Source organism: Callithrix jacchus, chromosome 5 (genome assembly GCF_049354715.1).
Source record: "Callithrix jacchus isolate 240 chromosome 5, calJac240_pri, whole genome shotgun sequence".
Taxonomy (NCBI): domain Eukaryota; kingdom Metazoa; phylum Chordata; class Mammalia; order Primates; family Cebidae; genus Callithrix; species Callithrix jacchus.
This window is the reverse complement of record NC_133506.1, coordinates 147,570,401-147,595,835: the sequence shown is the minus strand read 5'-3', so window position 1 is coordinate 147,595,835 and position 25,435 is coordinate 147,570,401. Positions and strand designations below refer to the sequence as shown.

Below are 25,435 nucleotides of genomic sequence, written 5' to 3'. Positions count from 1 at the left end.
GCAGGACTTTATAATCATGCATGATAATGAACTAAATTCCCAATATTATGCCTTTATACAGAACATAAGAAACTCCTAATGGATTAAAACTGCCTATTTAAAGAACTGTGCATTTTAATGAAATCATAGAATTTTAGAGTTATAAGGAATCTTTGAGAACCTCTAGAAAATCTGAGAAAATTGAAGCCCAATCTAGTTAGTCCCGTGTGCAGCAGCCTGCAGTGAGTAGCAGGGCCAGGTCAAGCAACCAGGCCTCTGACTGTCAGTTCTGTTTGCAATCAAATTATATCAGTGCACTGATTAGGTATTTGAAATGTTTTTTTTTTAATTTCTTTAAGTTTATGCACCGATTAGGTATTTGAAATGTTTTTAAAATTTCTTTAAGTTTGTTTTGTGCCTTAACTGTTCTTCCTCAGAGGAAAGATCTTGATCATCTTGATTTCACTCTAGTTTATGAAAGGGACAACTGGTGTGACAATTTACATAACTAATAAGAACTCCACATGAGACCACAATAGGAAAGTCTATTTTTATTTTTATCTGGAGAAGTGATCTAGTTGATCTGACTTACAATGGCCCTTATACTGCTGATGGAGCCTCATGGAAAACTCTGAAAAACATCTCGGATGGAATCAGAGCCCCTGCCTCTCTGGGTTAATACTTAAGTCACAGTGGCTACCAGTATCCCTGTGGGCCCACTAAACTACTGCTTTTCTATCTTCTCTCGCTTTATTTCTTCCTCCTTGCCAATAAATATGAAGTGCTACCCAGTCTAAAAATCTTATCTGCCTTTACTGAAAAGTTAATGCCTACATTTTAAAAATCAACACTGATGATCAAAGGTCTGAAACTGATCGACTTGAGCTCACACACTTAAATGACAGTGTTATCAAAGTGATATTGAGAGACTGTATAAAATGTCTTATTGATCATGCTTTTAACCACAGGTTAAAAGATGGATTACCTGCAATTGAGAAATCTGCTCGCTATTTGAGTCATGGCTATTCGTTGATTATCAAGGACGTAACTGAAGAGGATGCAGGGAATTACACAATCTTGCTGAACATAAAACAGGCAAATGTGTTTAAAAACCTCACTGCCACTCTAATTGTCAATGGTAAGTTTGCTACACACTTTCTTCTGGTTCTGGTGGGGAACAAATTAATGAAAATGTGTGAATTCAAAAGTCAGCATAATAACATCAAAGATAACAAAATTTTAAATGATCATTTTGAAAACCACTTCTGTTCCCATCGTAAGGAGCTCGTGTTTGTTTGTTGTATTCCACAGACAGCATGATCTTTTATCATTGTAATCACAATGTACATACCATGGAATCGAATTATTAATATTCTCAAAACCCTGCTGTAATTTTTTTAATCTGCATTTTCTTTACAAATAGGGGTGTTTATTTGTTTTTTGTTTGTTTCCCTGACATCAAAACTGGTGAGAATGTGGTCCTTCATGTGTGACCCAGGAGAAAGGCATTTGAACAGCTTTTGACTTCTGTCCCATTCTTCATCTCCTTTCCAGTGAAACCCCAAATTTATGAAAAAGCCGTGTCATCGTTTCCAGACCCAGCTCTCTACCCCCTGGGCAGCAGACAAATCCTGACTTGTACAGCATATGGTATCCCTCAACCTACAATCAAGTGGCTCTGGCACCCCTGTAATCATAGTCATTCCGAAGCAAGGTAGGGACAGTTTTTTTACTAACTTTCAAATAATTTTTGACACCTGGAATTAAGATTTTTTAATGGACATAGATGAGAATCTGCAGATGGGATGTATGTATATTTGAGGCAAAGACTCTCCCTTCCTTGGAAAAAGGTAGGCAACAGCTATTCTTTTTTACTGAATATACTCTATCATTGGCTAACAATTTCATAATTTTTCTCTCTAGTTTACAGTTTTAGAAGCACAAACACAAAACTAAGTCCCTCCCATGAGCTGTTACATGAGCTCAGGTTGGAACTCCAGTCTCTTGTTTTTTAATTGAAGATCCCCAGACTTTGGCTATATCACTGTGTCAGCTGCATTAGCATTCCCATTTTTCATTTTGTATTCATTGGATCTGATCCAAATTCTTCCCAACACCGATGATCACTATGTTTCCTACTTTTGGGCTTTGCCTGCCTCCTAAGAGCACCTTATTTATCAATCCCCGTGGCTTAGCTCTTCTGTCACCTTCTCTGTGAACCCTCCTGACTGCCTCATTCAGAATCACTTCTTCCTCTTCAATATGAACAGCACTTTGTTCATGCCATTGTTACATCACTTGATGCACACAGGTTTGTCTCTCTGTAAGCTAAGAGCTGATTGAGAGCACCCCTATCTATATCTTTAGGCTGGACCAAGGCTGGCACACCGTAGATGCTCAGTGTGTATTTGCTGAATGAATATATCCCTACCCTCTGCAAATTGTGCAGCATTTCCTTGCATCCTGTTGATGACTGAGCCTTGTTTGCTTTTTCTCCTTTCTGTTTAGTCTAGAGGGATGATACTAAGGATAGTTCATGGGAGCAAATTTGAAAAACAGGAATAGAATTGATAGGTGCAACAATAATATATTATTGAAACTGCCCAAGAATTATCATTATGCCAAACTATTTTCCTTATTACTTTTAACTCCACTTGTAGAGTGTTCAGGAGGATTGCTATTTAAAAAAAAACACACACATACACACACACACACACACACACACACACACACACACACAAAACAGTTTGATAGGAAAAGTAAACAAAGCATAATTCTAACATAGACAGATAGAAGTAGCTATTTGATTTTCTAGATTCTTCCCACAATTCCAATTCTTCGTCTTGTATTTTAATGTTTTGCTTAGGGTGTATTACTCTTAGAATGGAAAGTTACTGGTGAGTTACGGAATTCCTGGGAAGTAGCTATTTCCACACATCTGATTTCTCATTTGACTGTCATTTTCTAAGAATAGATATATGAAGGACTTACAAATCTTAAATACCTTCTTTACCACTGTGAATGTTTAACGCAAAAGACAGTGAGATCTGAAATTCTATACTATTTTGCCAATTTGGGGTATGCATCAATATTTATGGACCCATCCCTTTAGGGTCTTGATACAATGTGCCAACTTAACATGCAAACAAATAAATAATAGCTAAATATTTGAAGCTATCAGATTTGGATAAAAGGGTAGACTTGAATTTTTCTGAAAAAACAAAGCCTTTCTAAATATATTTAAATTTTGTTTTGGCAATATTAAAGCTAAATTTTCTATTCTATCTAGGATTAGAACTAGTAATTATGTTAGAAAATAACAATGATGAGTGTTAGAGCATCATATTATAAATTTGGGTTTCAATGATGCTACTAAAATATGGTTTGGGGAATGAGGCCAGCTCAAATGGAACTTTGTAAACATTAGCTTTCTTTCCAGCTTCCTTGTGGTATATGGGATCTTTCTTTTATGGAGTAAGTTCGCCAATGCCTGAAAATATGTCTCATTCCTTTAGAAATTGTCTCGAGACTCAGAGTGTTACCTAAAATGTTTGTTGGCCGTTTGAATTATACTTTGTTAAAGACATTTGTTTTTTCTCTACTTATTATTTGAATTATTCTGTTAAAGGCATTTGTTTTTTTCACTACTTACAAGACTGATTAGAAATGAAAGTTTAAGTTTCCATATGCTTTATTTCTTTAATATGCTGTTGTTTGAAATGTACACATCTTTGTATATCAAGCTCTTGTTCTTTAGCCAGCAGGTACTAATTGCGTAACCTACCTGTGTTAGGCCCAGCTTTGGTGCTTGGTGGTTAAATCAGTACAGTTAACTTAGGAGTATTTCAGAAATATATGTAGAACCCTTGTACACTAGAAAATAAACAGAACCACTCTTTCACCCTGTCAGAGATTGAATTAAATTTACAGATAAATGAAGCCCTCTTCAATTACCAAAAGTTCTCAAATATGACTTTATATAAACATATTTGTATACACTTAGATTAACTTAGATTCAGTTGTAGACAGGAATTTTAGTAACACATGAGTAAGGAATGCTCTATTGCACTTATTTTGAGTTATATGGTAACATATTTGCATACTGGTGTCTATACATGACCATCAAAAGAGACTGGGTGACTAATATATGCAGACTACTCAAATATGTAGAATAATTCCTGGCATTTAAATTTTAGGCCATAGCGAAAGGGCGTATCTATGTATACCCACAGCCAAAGCATCATTTAGTTTGAGGGCCGAATGGAGTTGTGTAAGGAGCTCAAAACTATTAATTGGTTTAGTATGGCCAGATAGTTAATGTATCTAATATAGAAAAAGGTTCAGACCTAACGCAAATTATTTAGTTTCCTAGAGTCTAATAAAGATGTAAATATATTAAGCTATCAGAACTACTGACAGTTTAGAAATTTATCCCTTTTAAAGAAAGTGGTAAAATGTTTTATGAAAGCAAGGTAAGTTGTAACTGAGTAATATTGTGGTTTTTGTTTTCCCTAGAATTTGTTCTTATAAAACATTAGGAATAAAAGAGAGGAGGGAAAGAATGATTACTTTTAAACTCATAAAGGTAATGAACCAAGAAGAAATAAAGCAGAACCTTTCCACTTTTTGGTTTTTTTGCATTAAAAAAGGAAAGTGGGGCCAGGTGCAGTCACTCATGCCTACAATCCCAGCCATTTGGGAAGCTAAGGCAGGTGGATCACCTGAGGTCAGGAGTTTGAGACCAGCCTGGGCAACATAATGAAACCCTGTCTCTACGTAAAATACAAAAATTAGCCAGGTGTGGTGGCAGGCACCTGTAATTCCAGCTTCTTGGGAGGTGGAGGCAGGAGAATTGCTTGAACCCGGGAGTCGGAGGTTGCAGTGAACCGAGATCGTGCCACTGCACTCCAGCCTGGGCAACAAGAGTGAAACTCTGTCTCAGAAAAACAAACAAACAAACCAAAAAAAAAAAAACCACACAGGAAAGTGATAAGAAAACTATGATATTTCTTTTGAATATTAATAACACAAAAATAAGTTATCAACACTGAATGAGGTGGAACTTTTTCTTTTTCTCATCCTCAGCCAACTGGTAGCCTTCTAAAGAGATGTTCCTAAACCTGCTCCCATGAGTCTGAGCAAAAAGCCAGAGAGCATCATAAGGATCTTAAGCATATAGTGCCTTTCACATGTCTGTAGTTGGCAGCCTCTGTTCATATAAAATAAAGATACTGATACATACTTCATAGAGAGACTATGAGGATTGAATAAGGTAATGTCCTTTAGTGCCTTTCACATGGCTATAGTTGGCAGCCTCTGTTCATACAAAATAAAGATACTGATACACACTTCATAGAGAGACTACGAGGACTGAATAAGGTAATGTCCTTAGAAAGCTACAGAGTGCCACAGATTTGCAAGATTGTAATCATGCCTTTAAATAAGTCCCAAGAACCTTTCATGAACTTGAAAGGATATTTCTGCCTACTATAGATCTAGTTTCACAACAGCAAGCAGTTTTATCAAACATTGCTGAGAAATAAATGCAAATTATGAAATGTAAAATACAGTTTTGTTGTGCTTTAAAAATAGAAATTTAGTAGGTCTGGGGTGGAGGGTGGCTGTGGAATTGAGGAAAATATGACTTTTCAGAAGAAGAAAAATTAAGGAACTATAGAAGAGTTAGGCAGAAGTAAAAGGAAGAGTAAATGGAAGGGTGTCATGAGGGAATGAAGTAACTCTCCCAGTTTGTGTGACCTGCCCCATTCATTGGTTTTCTGTCGTGAGAGGAAGTGGTTCTGCCCTGTGGGTTGGCTGAGGCTGGGGTGGGACTAAGTGGGCATGTGGGGAGCTGATGCCTGCTCGGCCATTCCACTTTCAATTTTTAGAACTTCACATTCCCCCGGCATTTTGAACAACTAAGTAGTACTACTAAACCCCACAAGGACTGAGCTCTACTTGCTCTTACAGTCCCCTGTGGCTCTGCCACAGTACTGATGCAGCCTTAGAGGAGATGCTATTTGGATAACCAACCTCCATGGCAAGGAGGTTGGTTCGTTTCTAAAGGAACAATAATAATACAGGATTGGAGGGAAGGGGACCTTCTCTGGGGAATGAAAGGGTGGATGTGAGGAACCCAGGAGAGGATGGGGTAAGGAGTCTTGGTATAATCAGTTTGTACTGCAGATCACTGTCTTCTCAGGAAGCATCTAAGATGTTGAAAGGCTGCTTTTCTTTATATGTGCTTGAATACCAAGGAGACCCTTGGGTAGCTGACTGGAGAATTGTGTGGCCTGAGTAGGTCTTTGCGCTCATCTGTTTCCCACAAACACTGTATGGTGAGGGGCTTCTGCTGATCTCCTTCCTGGCACTCTCATGAGCTCCGATCATCTCCTCCGTGGGTGTCCAGGGTCCACCTGGTTGTTTCTGAATTGTCTTTTCTTCTTTCTGAAACTAAGGTCTGTTTCTAAAACATTGAATGTGCTTGGGTCTTTACTCTAGGGAGGTTCAACACCTGCAGCCTTTGATTATTGCAGTTTAGTTTTGAGAGCACACATTCTTTAGATCACAGTCCAGTTGAATTCTCTCTCCCCATCTAACTATCACAGATCATAATTTCAGAGGAATAAGTAACACTGGTTGATTATAATAGACAGAGTTGTACCACATACTATGTTATTCCCCTCTAATGGGGAAAAAAAAACTTTGGTAACATAGTGTTCTTTGTGAAAAAAAATCTCATTTTCTTTATAAGCTACCTGTGATAACTAGTCAAAATATGTAGAGAAACATTTCTAACTACATTGCATTAATATTGCTGACATCTTACAAAGCAACTTTGCATGTCTGGTACTCGATCTAAATATACTGTCAACCATCTGCTCGTCACACAAATATTTATTAGGCACAACCATGTGCAAAACAGAAACGTAAATACCACTTGTCTTTAGCATTTATGTTTGTATTATACAAGATTAAACATATTTGGTGATTACTTATTGGATCTATATATGTATCTGCAAAATATCTACTACGTCCTCCCAAGGATAGAGACCTGGGAATCAAGGAAGCAGGTTCTATTCTTGGCATAGTCCCTGACTTCTGCATGACCTTGGCCAGTTATTTAATCTGTGTTTCTATTTCCCCTTCTGTAAATGGCAATGACTGTGCTTCCCCTTTCCTAGAATGAATTAACTTAGAAAATCACTGTAAATTATGTTTTCTTCCTTCAAAAAGGCTTGAAACTATTTCCCAGTGGTTGCACATTGATATTTCCCTTCTGTTTCCTATAAATTGTAAGGCAATTTGACCATTAACTCTGAGGATCAGTGACAAATTAACAGAAAATGTCAACTTTTGAAAGTAGAATGGTTGTCAGACAAGTCTTAAATGGAGGTACAAACTCTATGATGCAGAACTGACTCCGTGATTATAATCTTAATAAGGGTCCATTAAGGAAAAAAAAATGTGCAGCAGCTCCTCCACCATTGGGGCCAAGCCATATTTTCTGCAGCGCCAACCTGGACCACCTTGCCAGCCTTGGTCCAGCCCATACAAATGAAGGCATTCTCATTCTCTGTCCAGTTAGCTCCAAAGCTTTGCTTGCCTTGTTTGGTCCTTTGCCAATAGGTCCCTTCAGGGTGTGAAAAATGTTGGGTTCTCAACTCATGGAAGGTTGAAGGAGAACATTATTCTTTCTACTTTCTTAGATAAAATGATGGGCTTTCCAAGAAAAATCTAATAGACATACATGGACTCTCAAGGAACAGCTTGCAAAACTCTAAAGTAGGTCAGGACTGGAGTATAAAATAATTACATGCTTTAGAAGTTAAGTAGAAAATAATGTTTCCTGCCATTCTCAATGAAACTGTGACCTCCCATTTCTGAAACACTCATGTGCCCTAGCAGTAGAGTACTATCAGGGGCAGGGTGGGTGGTGTCAAAAGAAAGCTGACCACTCTAAGAATAAGGGTGGTTTACTGCCTTCCATCCAGGGATTGGTGGGTGAGGGGTGGCCTACAAAATCAGAGAAAAGCAGAGGCATCTAGGAACTCTGAGAAGGGCTTCTGAGAGGGGCTTGCCTAATTGCATTTCTCTATTGTTTACGTCAGCAAATTGGCAAAGAAAGGAGGGCCTAAGTCATTAGGGATGTGTTAGAGATAGATCATTTGGGAGAAACATAGTTTGGCGCATCAGTGGGGTATGTAAAATTAACAGGACAAAAACAAGACAATTGTTAATGGTAGTTAATTAGAAATGTACTCAAAGACCCAAATTTAATTGACTGCCAACATAAATGTCTATTATTTTTATGCTGTAACAGTTTTATGTCCCATATTTTATTTTCAATCTGCACAATGAAAGTTTTAACAATATAAAAATTGAAAAAGTTGACATTTCCTGGGAGCAAAATGTAGGTCACATGTCTGAGGGAAGTTGTAATTTAAGCAGACCTCTTCTTTTGGAAATACAGTCATATACTTCATGTTTAAATATTGATCACGTTCTTCCTAAGTGTACATACAGTTTGTATCCATCCATGTGTCTCAACACATGTTCTATGCAGTATACACTAGGTATGCGCCTCAATTCAGGCATGCTACAGAGAATTCTAATTTACCGCAAACAAAACCTTGAGTCAAAATGAGAACTTTGAAGAAGACCACTTGACCAAAGACCACTTTAGCAGGACTTTGAGCTTGAACAAACAGCCGAATGAAACTGGCCATCTTATACAGGAGGCTTTCATCATGAGCCAAAAGGGAATGTTCACTTACTAATGAGAAACTTCTTGCATTCTGTTACGTAATTACTGGATGAGGAAGTGCATGCTCCTCAATGTGAATGTTCGGACAACAGCCCTTATTAATATTTCATACAAAGTCCTGAGAACAGAGCATGAGTTCATTTGCCAAAGCCCCCTTTGCCACTTTTCTATGCTTTGTGAGATTTTCCTCCTCTTCCCACTCTTCACAGTAATATAGTGAATCTGATGAATAATTGTTTCTAATGAGTTAACTGTCTCCTGTAATTGCTATCAAACATTTCATTATGTGTTTTAAATTAAACCAAAAGGCTGAGTCATAGGAAATCTATGCTCGATGGTTTTTGTTTTTTTGGTTTTTTTTGAGACAGAGTCTCACTCTGTCGCCCAGGCTGGAGTGCAGTGATGCACTCTCGGCTCACTGCAAACTTGAACCTCCCAGGTTCAAGAGATTCTCCTGTCTCCGCTCCCCGAGTAGCTGGGAATATAGGTGCGTGCCACCACACCAGCTGATTTTTTATATTTTTAGTAGAGACAGGGTTTCACCATGTTAGCCAGGATGGTCTTGATCTCCTTACCGCATGATCCACCTGTGTTTACCTCCCAAAGTGCTGGGATTATAGGTAGGAACCACCATACCTGGCCGCTGGATGGGATCTTTTCAGCAAGATTCAATGTAGCTTCCCAGGTTACCAGAAGATAGAGACACACAATTTGGGAAGATTCTTTAAGAAGATTGGCAGAACCTCTCAGATTTTATTTGACCAAATTCACAGATTTTAAAAAATTGAATAAGCATTTTTATTATTGAATCTAGAAACTAATATTCTGACACAAGATCTTTAGGTGACAGATAAGTAGAACAAATCACTTATAAAACACGCGCCTCTGCCTGGGAATCTACATTTTAGTTTATCTCCATTGGCATGATAGATTTTTGAAATATGGTATCTATTCTGTGACTTTAATGTAAAATCCATGCCCTTTTAGTTGATAAAGCAGAACCTGTTGGATTGAGAAGATGGAAAGGGCATGATGGATTTGGACTATGGCCCAGACAGTGCCTTATAATGAGCTTCTGGTCACTAGCCCTTGTTTACTCATGCTTTCTCTAGAAGCCTCCTAGGAAGTTTTGCCACCTTGAATGCAATGGTCTACTTCATTATAATAGCTGTAATAGATTTAATCTGTAAGTCATTTTTGGTGCCAAAAACCACATTCATCCCTTTACGCACATTATCTCTATTCTGTACAACAGTTCTACGGAATGCTGATTACTTTCCCTATTTTCCCATAAGAAAAACTGAAGCTCAGAGAGTTATTTCTCACGTTTTCAGATTATGGTATAAAAGAGGGGCTGGGTGCAATGGCTCATGGGTATAATCCCAGTGCTTGGGAGGCTGAGGTGAGAGGGTCAGTTGAGCCCAGGAGTTGGAGACTAGTCTGGGTAACAGAGAGAGGCTTCATCTCTACAAAAATAAAAATATTAGCTGGGCTTGGTGACAAGCGCCTATGGTCCCAGCTACTCCAGAGGCTGAGATGGGAGGATGGCTTGAGACAGGAGGATGGCTTGAGCATGGGAGGTCAAGGCTGCAGTGTTGCCACTGAACTCCAGCCTGGGAGACACAGTGAGATCCTGTCTCGAATAAATAAATAAAAGGCAAGGGGCTAGATAGATTGGCATTCTAGGAGGTTACTTTTCCCTGGTTTCCCATAGGACTCCTCAGAGGACATACCTGTGGATTCCCAGAGGAAAGTGCCAAAGTCTGCAGGGGATAGGTTTGGGAGGGTGCCAGCCTAACCTGGTAGGTTTGCTCTTGCCCGTACTGAGTTAGAGCTGACCCATCTGCTGATTTAGAGTTGAGCAAAGGATGGGAGAGGAACAGAGAAAGAGGCAAGCAGCCAATAGGTGAATTGGGCTCAAATTTCATGATATCGTTCGGGAAACAGTGATGACCTACAGCTGATTTGGGCCCCAGTGGGATGAGCAGGTCTAAATAAGACCAGCCTCAGGAGGGTGGTAAGTCTAACAGTTAATGGGCCTGCTTATTGTGGCACTTTCCCCTGTTTGTATTGTCCCTTTCTGTGACTTTCTCACCCTGCAGTGGTATTTGATCTCTTGCAGGGCAGGGAAGCCCCATTCTCTCATTTATTTTTCAGGATTCATGTTCTGGATTAGGATTCAGCAAGCACTCGGCCCTCCGTGGGCCTCACAGAAGCTCATGGCTATTTAGGCAGGAGAGCAATTAAAGGAGATGAAAAGGAGGGGTCAAAAGAAGATGAAGGCAAAAACGTGAGGGTTTATAGTTGATCAGGGAATTAAATGGGGACATGGAGGATGCTAATTTCAGCCTCGGCATGCTTTGGCCTATCACTTCAAATGACTAATTCACTCAGAATTGAAGAATGTTGAGCCAGGCACAGTGGCATGCTCTTGTAATCCTAGCTAACAGGGAGGATTGCTTGAACCTAAGAGTTCAAGACCAGCCTGGGCAACATAGCAAGACCCCCATTTCAAAAAGAAAAAGGAATTAAGGAATGTTAAAGATTTAATTTTTGAAAAGAGATTGCTTTATAGGTGAGAAATTGTGGCTCAAAGATAAAGAGTTACCTCACAGCTACTTAATGGCAAGCTCAGGACTAGATGCATATCTCTGATTTCCTGTTTACTATTATTTTTACCATAACATCCTGTTGAGTCTCCACGTGCTTATAATCTGGCCAAGCGAGTCAACCATGGGTGGTAGATGGTGAGTGCTACAGTTTAGACGCAGCACCAAGGAGGAGGTGGGATCTGGGCCCTAAAGAGGATGGGTAAGTCCTGGAAAGTTAAATGGAAAGGGAGAGGAACAAAGATGTGACGGAGTGACATAAGCATACAAACGGGTTGGAAAGCTGAAAAGAATTTGCCAAAGATTAATATGGTTGGTTCATCAGATTTGGGTCGAGAAAAAATAAAAACCAAAATTAGAAAGGTAATTTTGGACCTGATGTGAAATGTTTTCAGTAGAGGCTGAATGGCTGAGCCAGGCAGTCACTACCTGGCTAGTGCCTGCATGTGCTGCTTTCTATTGGCCAGGAGCCTGCTTTGACCCTTTGCCCAGGCTGATGGGCTTCCACAGACTCATTATTGGTGGTCTTATACATGCGGCACTCCTCCAGCCTGTGGTACACACACTGTCTCAGAAACTCTGCCTTCCATGTCTGAAAATCAAAGGCTTGGGTTTTCATTGCCCTTTTGAAAAACATTACATGGGTGCCTATTATTCCAATTTCTTAGGTCTTTAATGTTCCATTTGCCTTGTTGTCATCATTGAAAATTACATAAGATGATCACTGATTGCTACCTTATTGATAAATCAACCCTTGTGAGTATGAAAAAAGTCCTTGAACAAGTAGGGTGAGGAAAACAAAAATTGTATTTAAAGACCATCTAGAGCCAAATATAATAGAGGATGGTGGTGGCTGAGAGAGGCTGTATAGCCTGGGATTCCTTTTTTTTTTTTTTTTTTTTTTTGAGACGGAGTTTCGCTCTTGTTACCCAGGCTGGAGTGCAATGGCGCGATCTCCGCTCACCACAACCTCTGCCTCCTGGGTTCAGGCAATTCTCCTGCCTCAGCCTCCTGAGTAGCTGGGATTACAGGCAAGTGCCACCATGCCCAGCTAATTTTTTGTATTTTTAGTAGAGACGGGGGTTTCACCAGGTTGACCAGGATGGTCTTGATCTCTTGACCTTGTGATCCACCTGCCTCAGCCTCCCAAAGTGCTGGGATTACAGGCTGGAGCCACCGCGCCTGGCCCCCTATTTTTATTTTCTTTATAGCTAAGTTGTTAAGCATTTACCTATGGGATGTTAAGTGCTGGATAGGTGCTTTATATGCATCATCTCATTTAATTATCACAAAACTTCTGTGATAGAATTATTACCATTTTCCAGATCAGGCAGAAAGTTTGAGTATCTTGTGGACACTTATCCTGGCTAACATGTCAAAGAGATTATAAGTGATTGGCCTCCCAGCACAACAGCAACCAGGCAATGGAAAGCACATCGTTTGTCACTACCAGGATCGGTTGTGCCACAACTACTTAGACATTAAAATGAGCAATTTTTAGTCAAAAGCTCACGATCCACAAAACCGGTATGGTGACATCAAGAGATGCAACATGGTTTAGAGCTTAAGGACGTGGGCCCTATTGCCTGAGTCCTGGCTTTGCCACCTACTCCCATCCACTGGCTGTGTGATTCTGGGCAAAATAAACCACCTCTCTGAGTCTGGGTTTCCTCATCTACAAATGGAGTTAACAGCACTGACATCATAAGGTTACTTGGGGGAGTTAAGTGAGATAATAGACGTGAAGTACTTAGCGCAGTGGCTGGCACATTGCAAGTGCTAAGTTTGTTTGCTGAAAGATACCTGGTACTCCTAGTACTTTTAGGCAGCTCTGGGGCTGCCCACTGCAAAGCCACTTCCCTCTGAAGTGGCATCATGTACACACTAATGTCCTGACAAGATGACCCATGCTATTAGGTTAATGTTCTCCTAGGAAATATGTTTGCATCTTGGGACAGGTCCTCTGACTGTTTATTCCAAATAAATCAGAATGGGACCAGAAATGGTGGCTGTTTCAGACTGTTTAGGAAATCAAAGGACTTAAAATATCCAAGGATCTACTCTCATTGGTGAATTCTACCTCAGCTATTCAAATGCTCAATCATCACGTCTTGTTCAGCCTATAGTAGTATATGGGCTCTTGTCATTTTACTTGCCTATGCTCAATTGTGTTCTAATATTTTTCCATGAATTTGATTTGTCTCTTCAATAAACATATATGTTCCTAAACAACAGAAGGAATTAAATCATCTACTTCTTGCAGGGGGTGTGATTTTACATCTTACATGGAATAGGAGTGAGAAAATTCTGTTTTAGTTGAATAAAATGGTACTATTATTGATAAGCCAATATTTTTGCCTATCCTTGAAGATAGGCAAGAAGAAGAAGCCACGGCCAGTCAGTTTCCTATTTGCCATTAGACCAGAAGACACTAGTGGCTCTGCATGTCAGCATCTCTGCCTGAGTTGAAACTGTCCATGACTATCAGTTTGTCAGGTGCTGATACTGCTATGCCGAGGTTAGTCAGGGTCCTGGCAGATCCCATGTCTTCATTAATATTCATCATGGCGAATGGAGAAGTGCTGACGGTGGTGACATAGTGCTTAGATCAGGGGTGTATGTGAGGTCATTTAACAGTCACTAGAGCCCCTTTTTCAGCATACTTGAGGTAAGTGTAGATGGCAGGGTTGTCATCTGATGTGAGGTTAGGTCCACATCTCATCAGGCCATTCTTTGTCAGGATCCACTCTTCACATCAGGGAGTTAATTGAGCAAAAGACACATATTGCTCACCCACTGTTTACCAGGTGATTGGGCCAGGCACCAAAGCTATAATGATGAATAAAACACAGTCCCTGTCCGTAGGTAAGTAGCTCTCGATGAAATCAGATAATAAACTGACAACTAACATTAACGACTTGTTTCCTGTGTACCAGGCACTGGTTACACATTTGGTAACCAGTGTGTGTTACACATTTGGTATCACCCTAATGTTTGCTGATGTCAAAGGAATCTTCTTGCAATTCTTTATTTAAATTATTTTCCTTATGTGTGTGTTTTCAGTGCCTATAATAAAACTAGTAAGACATGGTAGCATGGGGTTGCTTTTATGAGTTAGCTATGCTAAGAACATATCCATTCCCAAAGAATTTGAGGTGGTTCACAAAAAGTACAATACATAACTAAACAGCCTGGATGAAGTGGAATAAATGGATAAGACTGGTATGAAGATACTGCCCACAGGCTTTACTTTCCAGTTGTCAAGAAAGAGAAAGAGAGTGAAACAAACATTTGCAAGATTAAGGGGCTCATAAGATACCTTTCAGAGAACTGAGATCTAAGAGAAATTACTTCTTCTCTCATACGCTGCAAGACACTAATAGTAGGCAAGCTCCCGAACGCAATTCTACCACAGTGAGTGTCAGGTCTGGTTAACTAACATCCCTCAATGTTGGCCAAGGACATAGCATCAAAGCAGAATTTATTAAAAGTGATTTTGTGGGCTGGTGTGATCCGAGGACAAAATTTCAGAATGATACAAGAACTCAAGAAGACTGCAAGTCCTCCGAGCAATCTTCTGTGACTATGATTCTCATAGTCAGGTTTTGACATCCAGAGTTACATAACTGGAATGTTCTAAAACCATGATTTCAACTCAGGTCTGGCTAGCTCTAAAATCTGTTTTCCTTATGCTAAACTCTGATTCCCTACCTCCACTCCCAAAAGCTTTCTGGGTGTTTCAGTATTGAGCACTAAATAAAAAGTAAGCTGTTCTCTTCCTTCTTGTGAGAACAAAATATAATGATAGCTTAAAATGTTCTCCACTGAATGACTGAAGCGATTATTTTAAGCTTTCTTCTTGAATGTGTTAAAGGATATTTTTTGTAGGTACTCCTAATATTTTATTAAATATTTCTTATTTCTCAAATCACCCTTCCTCACTGACTAGTCCTTCACTAAGAAGAAAAGTGAATGAACAAAACTGGTATCCTCTGTGAGTCTCCTATCTTGGTGTAGCCGAGTAAGCACCCACTCTTTTAGCCTCTCAGTTACCCAGGTGTGGGGCTGTGAGGATCCCCTGACCCTGGAAAAGACTGTGTGAAGGAGAGCAGGGAGCAGGGAGGGAGAGGGTGCCTGGTTGCGGGGGAGGGGAGATTGCTGGCACTCACTCTAGAAGCCAGCAGAAGGAGCAAGGAGGAAGGAAAAGCAGAGGCTGGGAAGAAGGGCCTTGTTCTGAGTGTGAATGGACCACAGGGCTCTCGAGAGCAGGAAGCAGTATGAGCCAAGACGCTCACGGAAAAGCTCTTATCTAAACAGAGGTGGCCCAGGACGCTGGATCCCCTCCACCATTGTCCAGGGAGCCAACCCAAAGCCCACAACCCCCGAAACTCTTCTCTACTCCCCCTTCTCCATTGAGGCAAGAAGTAGTTTTCATTATGGGCTCCAAGGCGTCACTAGGTCTCTCATTGCACAAAAAAGTCACTCCTCCAGAATCCCCTCAGCCTGACCCTGTGACCACCCTGAAGGCCCAGGCCCTTTTCCTGGTGCAAGAGGAGCAGGAACCATTCTGTCTAAACACTTCTTCCAATGCTGCGCCTTTTTCTGCCAGCATCCGCTCTCCTATATTGTTTCATTTGTTTTAAGAGAATGTGGCCAGGCACAGTGGCTCATGCCTGTAATCCCAGGACTTTGGGAGGCTGAGGCAGGTGGATCACCTGAGGTCAGGAGTTCGAGACCAGCCTGGCCAACATTGTAAAACCCCTGTCTCTACTAAAAATACAAAAATTGTCTGGGTGTGGTGGTGTGTGCCTATAATTCTAGCTACTCAGGAGGTGGAGACAGGAGAATTGCTTGAACCTGGGAGGCAGAGGTTGCAGTGAGCTGAGACTGCACCACTACACTCCGGCCTGGGTGACAGAGTGAGACTCCATCTCAAAAAAAAAAACCAAAAAACAGTTGCGCACAGTGGCTCGCGCCTGTAATCCCAGCACTTTGGGAGGCCAAGGCGGGCAGATCACAAGGTCAGGAGTTCAGGACCAGGCTGGTCAACATGGTGAAACCCCGTCTCTACTAAAAAATACAAAAATTAGCTGGACATGGTAGCTCGTGCCTGCAATACCAGCTACTTGAGAGGCTGAGGTAGGAGAATTGCTTGAACTAGGACCCTGGAGGTGGAGGTTGCAGTGAGCCGAGATTGCGCCACTGCACTCCAACCAGGACTACAGAGCAGGACTCCATCTCAAAAAAAAAAAAAAGTGAGTGTCCGGGCATGGTGGCTCATGGCTTATGGCTTATGCCTGTAATCCCAGCACTTTGGGAGGCCAAGGCAGGTAGATCACTTGAGGTCAGGAGTTCCAGACCAGCCTGGCCAACATGGCGAAACCCTATCTCTACTAAAAATACAAAAATTAGCTAGATGTGGTGGTAGGTGCCTGTAACCCCAGCTACTTGGGAGGCTGAGGCAAGAGAATCACTTGAACCCATGAGGCAGAGGTTGCAGTGAGCCGAGATGGTACCACTGCACCCCAGCCTGGGCAACAGAGTGAGACTGCATCTCAAAAAATAAAATAAAAAAAAGAACGTGAGAGGAGGGGAAAAGATAGTGTTTGCAGATTCTGTTAATCTGATGGCTCAGACACACGATTGCTAATGTTTTGACACGACATCCACAGTAGCAGAGGAATGTTTACATCAGGCCCTGCTACAGGATGGCCGCCATAATGGGGGCCAGCCCTGGTCGTGCCCTCTGGCAGGGTTCCAGGTGGGCTTTTTTTTTCCTTCCTATTTTTTTTTACGGACAGTTTACAGCCTCAATTTGCTTTTCATTACTCCTCTACCCTTTTGTTTCCTAGCTCGAAATGATTCAGTGTGCTTTACGAACAGATTCTAATCACAGTTAGCACGTGCTGTAAAATCTCATTAAACAGATAAGCAGAGCTCACACAAGTCCTCAGATTTCATCATCCAAAAAAGAAAAAAAAGAGAGGGAGATTATTATCTGCCTTGAGACTTTGTAGAACTTTCTATAGCCTCTTTGCTGCCTAATTAAATGTGCTTTCATAATACATTTAATATAAATATTCATTCCTAGGCAATGGCTCTGGGTCAAATAGGCAGCCATTGGGTGTTGGGTACTCAAATCACCACTCACCCACACCCCTGTCCCCAGGGCACTCATTCTAGTATTGAAGTTTGTAATAAAACAAGCCAGCTTCATCCCACAACATGGTCACTGAGCATGCAGACAAAAGTTACCAAGGAGAGAAAAAAATTGTGATAAATATTGGATGATTTTATTTTGTTGTAAGATTTTTTTTAAATGATAAAATGTATCAGCCAGTAGAAGGCAAAGAGTTCCTATAATTTCACCATCAAAGCATGTTTATGATCAAAACAAACTAGAATTTATGTCAAAAATGTAACAAAAATGTCAAGTGTTCTTCTGCCCCTTTCCCTTGTCCTTGTCCACCAATAGACAAGTGTGTCTTCTTTCTCCCTCTTGAAAACAAAATTTTAATTTTCCCAGTGTCTGACTTTGTGCTGGTTTGAATTTGGAGGCCCCCCAGAGTTTTCCTCTGTAACAGGTGACTCTGAGCTGGATTTCCCTTATGGTGGGAAAGGTTTGGAGAGGTTTCTTGGGATCAGAAGTCACCCTACTTGATGGACAGAGCTCTGGGATGGTGAAAGAGGAGAGTCTGGGTTCTGATCCTAATTCTGCTCCTTCCCCTGTGAGGCTGAGCAAAGCACTGGATTTTTCTGAGTCTCAGTTTCTTTATTGATAAAAGGATTTATGAAATAGGGATCATAATACCTGCTTCATAGGGTGACTGTGAAAACTAAGTGAGGCAAAATGTGCTTTGCTTCTAGCCCAAGCTATAGTAGCACATAGTAGCAGCTCACAGAACTTGTTTCCCTTCAAGCAGCCAAGAATCAGATATTAGTACAACAGAGATTTTGAAAGAAATGCCAGCTTAATATCATTTATTGGAAGAGGATCAATCCTCTTTTTAAAAAATCTGTGTGTCTTAAGACTCAGGCTATACAGCAGACCTTCTAGAATCAGTGTGGTTATTAAACTTGCAGGGAATCATTTATGAAATGAGAATTTTACACTAGATTGCTACAGGAGTCTTGGGTGCCATAACAGATACTAAACAGATGGACATTTTCTAGAAAGACTAAATGAAGTGTTGAACCATCCCACCCAATTCTCCAGAGAATCCATAATTTTCTCACAAGAGAACCACTTCAAAGAAAACACAAATACTTATTATCAGTAGCTAACACTCACCCAGCTGGGCTTTCCCTTCTGATTCCACCAGATGTGACAATCTATCCTCTAAAGAAAAGAAAGTACCAGCTCTGAACTTTAAGTAGTGGGAGGGGAGAGGAAGGCAGGAGGAATGAAGACAATCGAAAAATAAGAATTGTTAAAAAGTAGCAAGGGTGGGCACGGTGGCTCACACCTATAATCCCAGCACTTTAGGAGGCTGAGGCGGGTGGATCATCTGAGGTCAGGAGTTCGAGACCAGCCTGGCTAACATGGTGAAACCCCATGTCTACTAAAAATACAAAAAATTAGCTGAGCATGGTGGCACATGCCTGCAATCCCAACTACTCAGGAAGCTGAGGCAGGAGAATCACTTGAACCCAGGAGGTGGAGGTTGCAGCAAGCCACAATCACATCACTGCACTCCAACTTGGGCAACAAGAGCGAAACTCCATCTCAGAAAAAAATAGAAAACAACCAGCAACTAAGAAAAAGCATAGGTGAACACAAAAGGGTACCTTTGGGTATACACTGTGCATTACATTTTGTGAGTGTCAGATTTGTAAAGGTGAATGGAACCTGACTTGAATTCAGGAACCACAGGGTGACAAAGTGAGCTCTCATAGATACTGTAGTATAAACTGTAATTGCAGACTGTGCATGCACTAGTCATTCAACATATTTTGGTTGTGTAAGATGAGAGATGTTTAGCAAATTTTGAAAAGAGGCTGACCGTGTTATGCAAAAAGAGCTAAAAAAAAAAAAAAAAAGACATTAAATCCTCAAAGGAGTAATGGTGTTTGTGTAGTGAATATTTGAGACGTCTTTTCTTATTATATCCAAGAAGTACTGGAGCATAATAACTGCTTGTCATATGATGGTAGTACATGGATATCATGTTACATATGGTGTTGAAGTTAAGTGCACAGGTTCTGAAATGAGCCAGACCTGAGTACAGATTCTGCCAGCAGTCAATACTGTCAAGACTGTAGCTTTGGCCAGATACATTGGCTCACACCTGTAATCCCAGCACCTTGGGAAGCTGAGGAAGGTAGATTGCTTGAGCCTAGGAGTTTGAAACCAGCCTGTGCATCACGGCAAAACCCCGTCTCCACTAAAAATATAAAAATTAGCCTGGCATGATGACACACACGTGTAGTCCGGGCTACTCAGGAGGCTGAGGTGAAGAATCACTTGAGCCCAGGAGGTCAAGGCTGCAATGAGCCAAGATCACTCCACTGCACTCCAGCCTGGGCGATAGGATAAAAAAAAAGAGAGAGCATAGATTTGACCCCTCTGTTGGCTTTGCCTTCTTCTGTGGCCCCAGACTGCCTTCATCTGCCTTTGGTCACAGAGAAGCCAAATATTTTTTAGTGTGATGGGAACAGGGCAAATTCATCACCACTACAAGAAAATCAACCCAAAGCATGCAGGTCAGTAGTGTCATCTGCATGTATAAAGGGTGGCGGTTTCCCATAATGTGTCAAGAGAAGACTAGTAACTTAGACCAGATGGGGAGTTCCACAGATGGCTCCCACTTGGAGTGTAGAAGGCTGACATATCACATGTGAGGTTCTAGCTCCATGTGTTGGAAACATAATTGGCTGCTTTCTTTTAATTTATTTATATCAATCGCCAGTCCGAAACTAAGTTGTTTCAGCTCCAGAGCAATCAGCAGAGATGACATGGAGTACACTCTTAGCCCAGAATTTTTTTTTCCTTTCACTGGTTATAAATACCTCCCTGCCATTGTACTTGGCATGCTGTATGCAAATGGAGGTAGGAGTCCTATAGCTCATTAGGAAAGGGATGGAGGCTTGGAGCAAAGAGAGGACAGCGCTGAGCTGAGGCTGATAACAGTGGCCTTGTCCAGAATAGTGCATGGGAGCTTTCTTATCTTGCTTTGGCAGGAGGTGCTGTGGACTTCCTGTGCGAAATCAGGAGCGAACGCTGCTTTCCTCTTGTTGTTCGGCTTCCTCCCCCCTCAAGACAGTTCCCAGCACAGTGATTATCTCTGCATCTTCAAACATGGCACAATCTACTTCCTTAAGAGCTTGATGTATTCTTAAGGCTTAGGCAAATTCCCCTCCCCTCAAATCTCTTTTCAAGTGCTGTTATATAGTAAGGCTTCTAAATGACATTCTATTTTTATAACTCCAATTACAAAGAGGGAAAAATAGCCCCTAAATTAGAAAATAGCCACAGAATCTGTCCTTTTTATGTGGAAGAGCTGGCAATAAGTCTGGCCTATAGTTTCCATACTAGGGCTTCTGCCCTTAGTAACTCAGAGTCATGGGTGTGGGATGGGGGAGGTGTGGGGTGTCAGAGGTCAACAGCCCCAAGTGAACTCATACAGCAGACTGAATTTCCCTTGAGAAACACCCAGGCTTGCTTTATTCTAATATACCGCTTTGCATTTCCTAAAACCCAAGAGTATGAAATTAAGATCTTTGACTAGGGCCCCCACTATCTTTTTCCTTGCTTTGGGGAAAAAGGAATAAATTATAAAAGCTTGTCTTCCAGATACAAGAGAACTTAAGCTGTTTGACATCACAACCCCAAGTACATATGCATGTGTCTAATCTAGGTATACACATGGGTATATGTGCACATTATATATACTCATTCCTGTACTGAGAGTGTCTGAAAGATAGTAAGTCTAACAGGAGATTAAGGCAGGGACATTATAGCTAGAAAATGGAGAATATGGATAATGAAAACATAGGGCAAAGTAATTCTTACATAACGACTTTTAAACTTTGTCATTAAAATGTTTCTAATAAAGGAGAAAGTGTATAATTTCTCTTTGGCTCAGTTTACTCTACCTATCAATAAGCATTAAAATGTTCACTTATTTTACCTGATGATTATTATTAGGATTATAGCTGGTAAAAACTGCAGAAATTCCTTAAGGAATGGTCACCTCTTATTCATTCTTTTTAAATTTTAAATCTTATAATCTAACTGTAAAGACAGACATCTTTAAAAACATTTGGGTAAATCTGATATATGGTTTAGGTGCAAACACCACTACAGAATTATTGCTAATTCTCTTAGATATAAAAGTAGCATTGTGGTTATATTGGAAAAATTTGCATATTTTTTAGAGATACCCACTGAAGTACATAGGGCTAAAATGACAAGATGTCTGAGATTTGTTGTAAAATACAGAAATCCTTCATTTGGCCAGGCTGAAAATTTTTTAAAGTAAATAAATAAATCAAATACAGAAGAAAAAAAAGAAGGGATAGATTAAGCCAATGTGACAAAATCTTGATAACTATCAAATGTGGGTGATGAGTGTATGGGGACATATCAAACTATTCTCTCTACGTATTAGTATGTTTGAAAATAATAAACAATTAAAAACAAATAAAAACTTTTACCAAAACAACATGTGCCGTCTGCATATGTGCAAATGTTTATGGGGTGCCGACAGCATGCTCAGGCCCTGCTTAGCCATGGGGACAGAGTGGATATGTCCATTTGTCCCCTGTCCTCCTGGGTCCTCAGAACCATTAAGTCAGCACTTAAAAGGTGGTGAGTACTCTGCAGGAAAACGTTTCAGAGCAAGTGCCCCCACAGATGCAATAGTTTAATACTCTGGGGTCCTTCTCAGCTCAAGGACCAGAGAGGAATAATAACAGAATGTTTTTCTGACCACGTTACCTTCTGTCTTCTCCTTTTCTTACTGACTTTAGCATCTCATTTTCCTCTCACATAAGTCATTCCTGCTCTTGGCCATTTAAGATGAACCATTCATTTTTTTTCTGGAAATGAAGTTTAAAAAGTACACTTAGGCCGGGCGCGGTGGCTCAAGCCTGTAATCCCAGCACTTTGGGAGGCCGAGGCGGGTGGATCACGAGGTCAACAGATCGAGACCATCCTGGTCAACATGGTGAAACCCCGTCTCTACTAAAAATTACAAAAAGTTAGCTGGGCACAGTGGCGCGTGCCTGTAATCCCAGCTACTCAGGAGGCTGAGGCAGGAGAATTGCCTGAACCCAGGGGGCGGAGGTTGCAGTGAGCCGAGATTGCGCCATTGCACTCCAGCCTGGGTAACAAGAGCGAAACTCCGTCTCAAAAAAAAAAAAAAAAAAAAAAAAAAAAAGTCCACTTAGCCTGTAATCTTAGCTATAGGCTGAAGTGGCAGGATTTCTCGAACCCAGGGGTTTGAGGCTGCAATGACCTATGATTGTTCACCACTGCACACTAGCCTAGTGACAGAGTGAGAGCCTGTCTCTAAAAATAGTAGTAATAATAATAAAATTCCTCTTGGTTTAAAAATCTGCAGAATCTGCACAAGACATGTACAAATTAGAGACCAGCAAGCTTTCTGCTCAACAAAAATTTTAGTCTAGAAAGTCAGAATGCAAAATGGTGAAATGTTTAAAACAGAGAGAGAATTCATAAACCTCAAAGACAAATAATATCAACACCCTTATTTTATAATTAAACACTTGAGGCCTGAGAGCTTACCATGTTACCCCAAAACTTGTACAGAAACAGACTGAATCTAATACCTGCTTCATGATGTTATTTTCATATGCACTTAATTAGCCCTGGAAAAAATTAGCTGTCCAACTGCATATTTTGATTAAAAGCCAGCCTTTTATACATATAAAATGCTATGATTTTCTTGAGGTTTTCATTCATTAACATAACTTCATTTTTTCCCCTGTGTTTGCATGTTACTGCCACTACAAACTAAAATCTAGATATTAAAATTTCTAATTTATGCATTTTTATTTAATATTAACATTTAGAACAAGAAGGATGTATGGTGACACACTGGTGTGGGGCTTTTTTCAAGTATCAGCCAAATATATTTGCTATTTTTAAGTTTTGAGGATGAATATAGGAAAAAATCTAAGGAAAAGAAGACTCACACATAAAATTTGTGACTTTGTAATCTGAGGATTTACCCAGGTTTTTATTTCACCTGTCCCCATTGACTGGACCATGCTGCAGAGCCACATTGTGATAACATTTTTTTTTAATAGGTCTGACTTTTGTTCCAATAATGAAGAGTCCTTTCTCCTGGATCCTGACAGCAACATAGGAAACAGAATTGAGAGCATCACTCAGCGCATGGCAATAATAGAAGGAAAGAATAAGGTACTGTTTGTAAAAATGAGCAATGAGATACTTATTCTACAAATACACCCTCCAATCCCAATTCTAGGTTTACTGGAACCAGAAGTAATTCAAATGTTCAAACAAAAATTCAGAGAGAAGAAAGTATCTAAGCTATGTCTTCCTGCAGATACACACGGACACTACTCAAGCTACCAATTGCACGATAATGAGTACTCATTCCTAATGGTAGAGATGGCACTGTCCAGTTGAACTTCAAACTGGTCCACATTGACGGTTCACAATCCTGGCTGCATATTAGAATACTCTACCAATTATTATTACATCCAAATCTCTGCGGTGCAGCCTAGGGCTTGAAAAGCTTCCAGGTGATTCCAGCATGTAAGGAGGACTGAGAATCACTAATGTATATAAAATGGGATCCCAGTAAGCAAAAGCTAATGCAAGACTTACAGCTAAAACTGAATGTTTTCATTTTATGAAATATCATGTATTTCCCTCTGTTTTTGCAAGAGCAAACCCTAAGTTGGGATATGCAAACACAACAATCCATCAAGATTCCTTGACCTCATCAGCACACTGTTCATTTTATACTCCCCTAACCCCTATTGAACCTTGACAATAGCTATCAAGCCTGTGAGCTAGGCAAGTCTTAGTGGATCTCAGACCTAGTGGCTTTTTCCTGTTGAATTAGTAAAGAATACACTTAAAAATCTGCTATTGTCTGGCACAGGGATAATGATTATTATTATTATTTTTTTTTTGAGATGGAGTCTCGTTCTGTTGCCCAGGCTGGAGTGCAGTGGCGGGATCTCAGCTTGCTACAACCTCTGCCTCCTAGGTTCAAGTGATTATCCTGTCTCAGCCCCAAGTAGCTGGGATTATAGGCACCTGCCATCATGCCCAGTTAATTTTTGTATTTTTAGTAGAGACAGGGTTTCACCATGTTGGCTAGCTTTGTCTCAAACTCCTGACCTCAGGTGATCTGCCTATCTAGGCCTCCCAAAGTGCTGGGATTACAGGAGTAAGCCACTGCACCCAGGTGTGATTCTTTAAAAAAGAAAAAAATATCAAGTATCCCCTGGCTGACATGTCTGTTCATTCATATATATCTTGATTTGGAGTAGAGACTGTTAATACAGATTCCACTGCCTGCTTGAGTGTGGGTATGCTTATGTTATCTATTCAGCCCTACAGTTTGCATTTGAAGATGATAAAGTAGATGGCATCATTCCTCATGTAGGATTTAACAATCACAACAAATAACATCTATAATTTTCATTATGTGAAACTTTTTGACATATGCTAACCTCAACATCATTCTTTGGCAGGTGAGAGTGGTTATCTCCATTTTAAAGATAAAACAGGGATAAGATGATTAATCCAAAGCCAGCTTAAAAGTGTGAATGAGAGATTCAAACCAAAGTCTTTTCTTTCCAAAACTTAATGCTCTTATAACCAAGTAAGCCAATGTAGAAATTAGTCAGAGTAGTACTAGCTTATATGATAACACCAGTAGTCTCTTATTAAACATTTAGGAAGTTTTTTATAACTATAGTGGTAGCTGTAGGTAGTTTACAGCTCTTTTTCTCTAACAGAAACAAACAGTACTTTAAAACATTCCATGATGTGTAGCTATTGAAAAGAGAGCAGTTTAATGAAATACTTAGAGGAAAGTAGATAAACTTGAAAGTTTACTTTGTGTTTTTTTTT

At 40.3% G+C, this 25,435-nt stretch overlaps 2 protein-coding genes across 4 annotated transcripts in view; one reads left to right on the top strand and one right to left on the bottom strand.

Annotated features, from left to right (window-relative positions):
- FLT1 (fms related receptor tyrosine kinase 1) overlaps positions 1-25,435 on the top strand; it is a 194,288-nt gene that overhangs the window by 65,737 nt on the left and 103,116 nt on the right. For both annotated transcript variants that reach the window (XM_035302428.3, XM_035302430.3), the window contains exons 9-11: positions 948-1,117; positions 1,534-1,693; positions 23,629-23,743. In XM_035302428.3, coding sequence (XP_035158319.1) covers positions 948-1,117; positions 1,534-1,693; positions 23,629-23,743 — 445 coding nt within the window. The remainder of the gene's footprint in view (positions 1-947; positions 1,118-1,533; positions 1,694-23,628; positions 23,744-25,435) is intronic.
- LOC144582767 (uncharacterized) overlaps positions 1-25,435 on the bottom strand; it is a 178,972-nt gene that overhangs the window by 79,237 nt on the left and 74,300 nt on the right. The gene's annotated exons all lie outside the window — the stretch shown is intronic.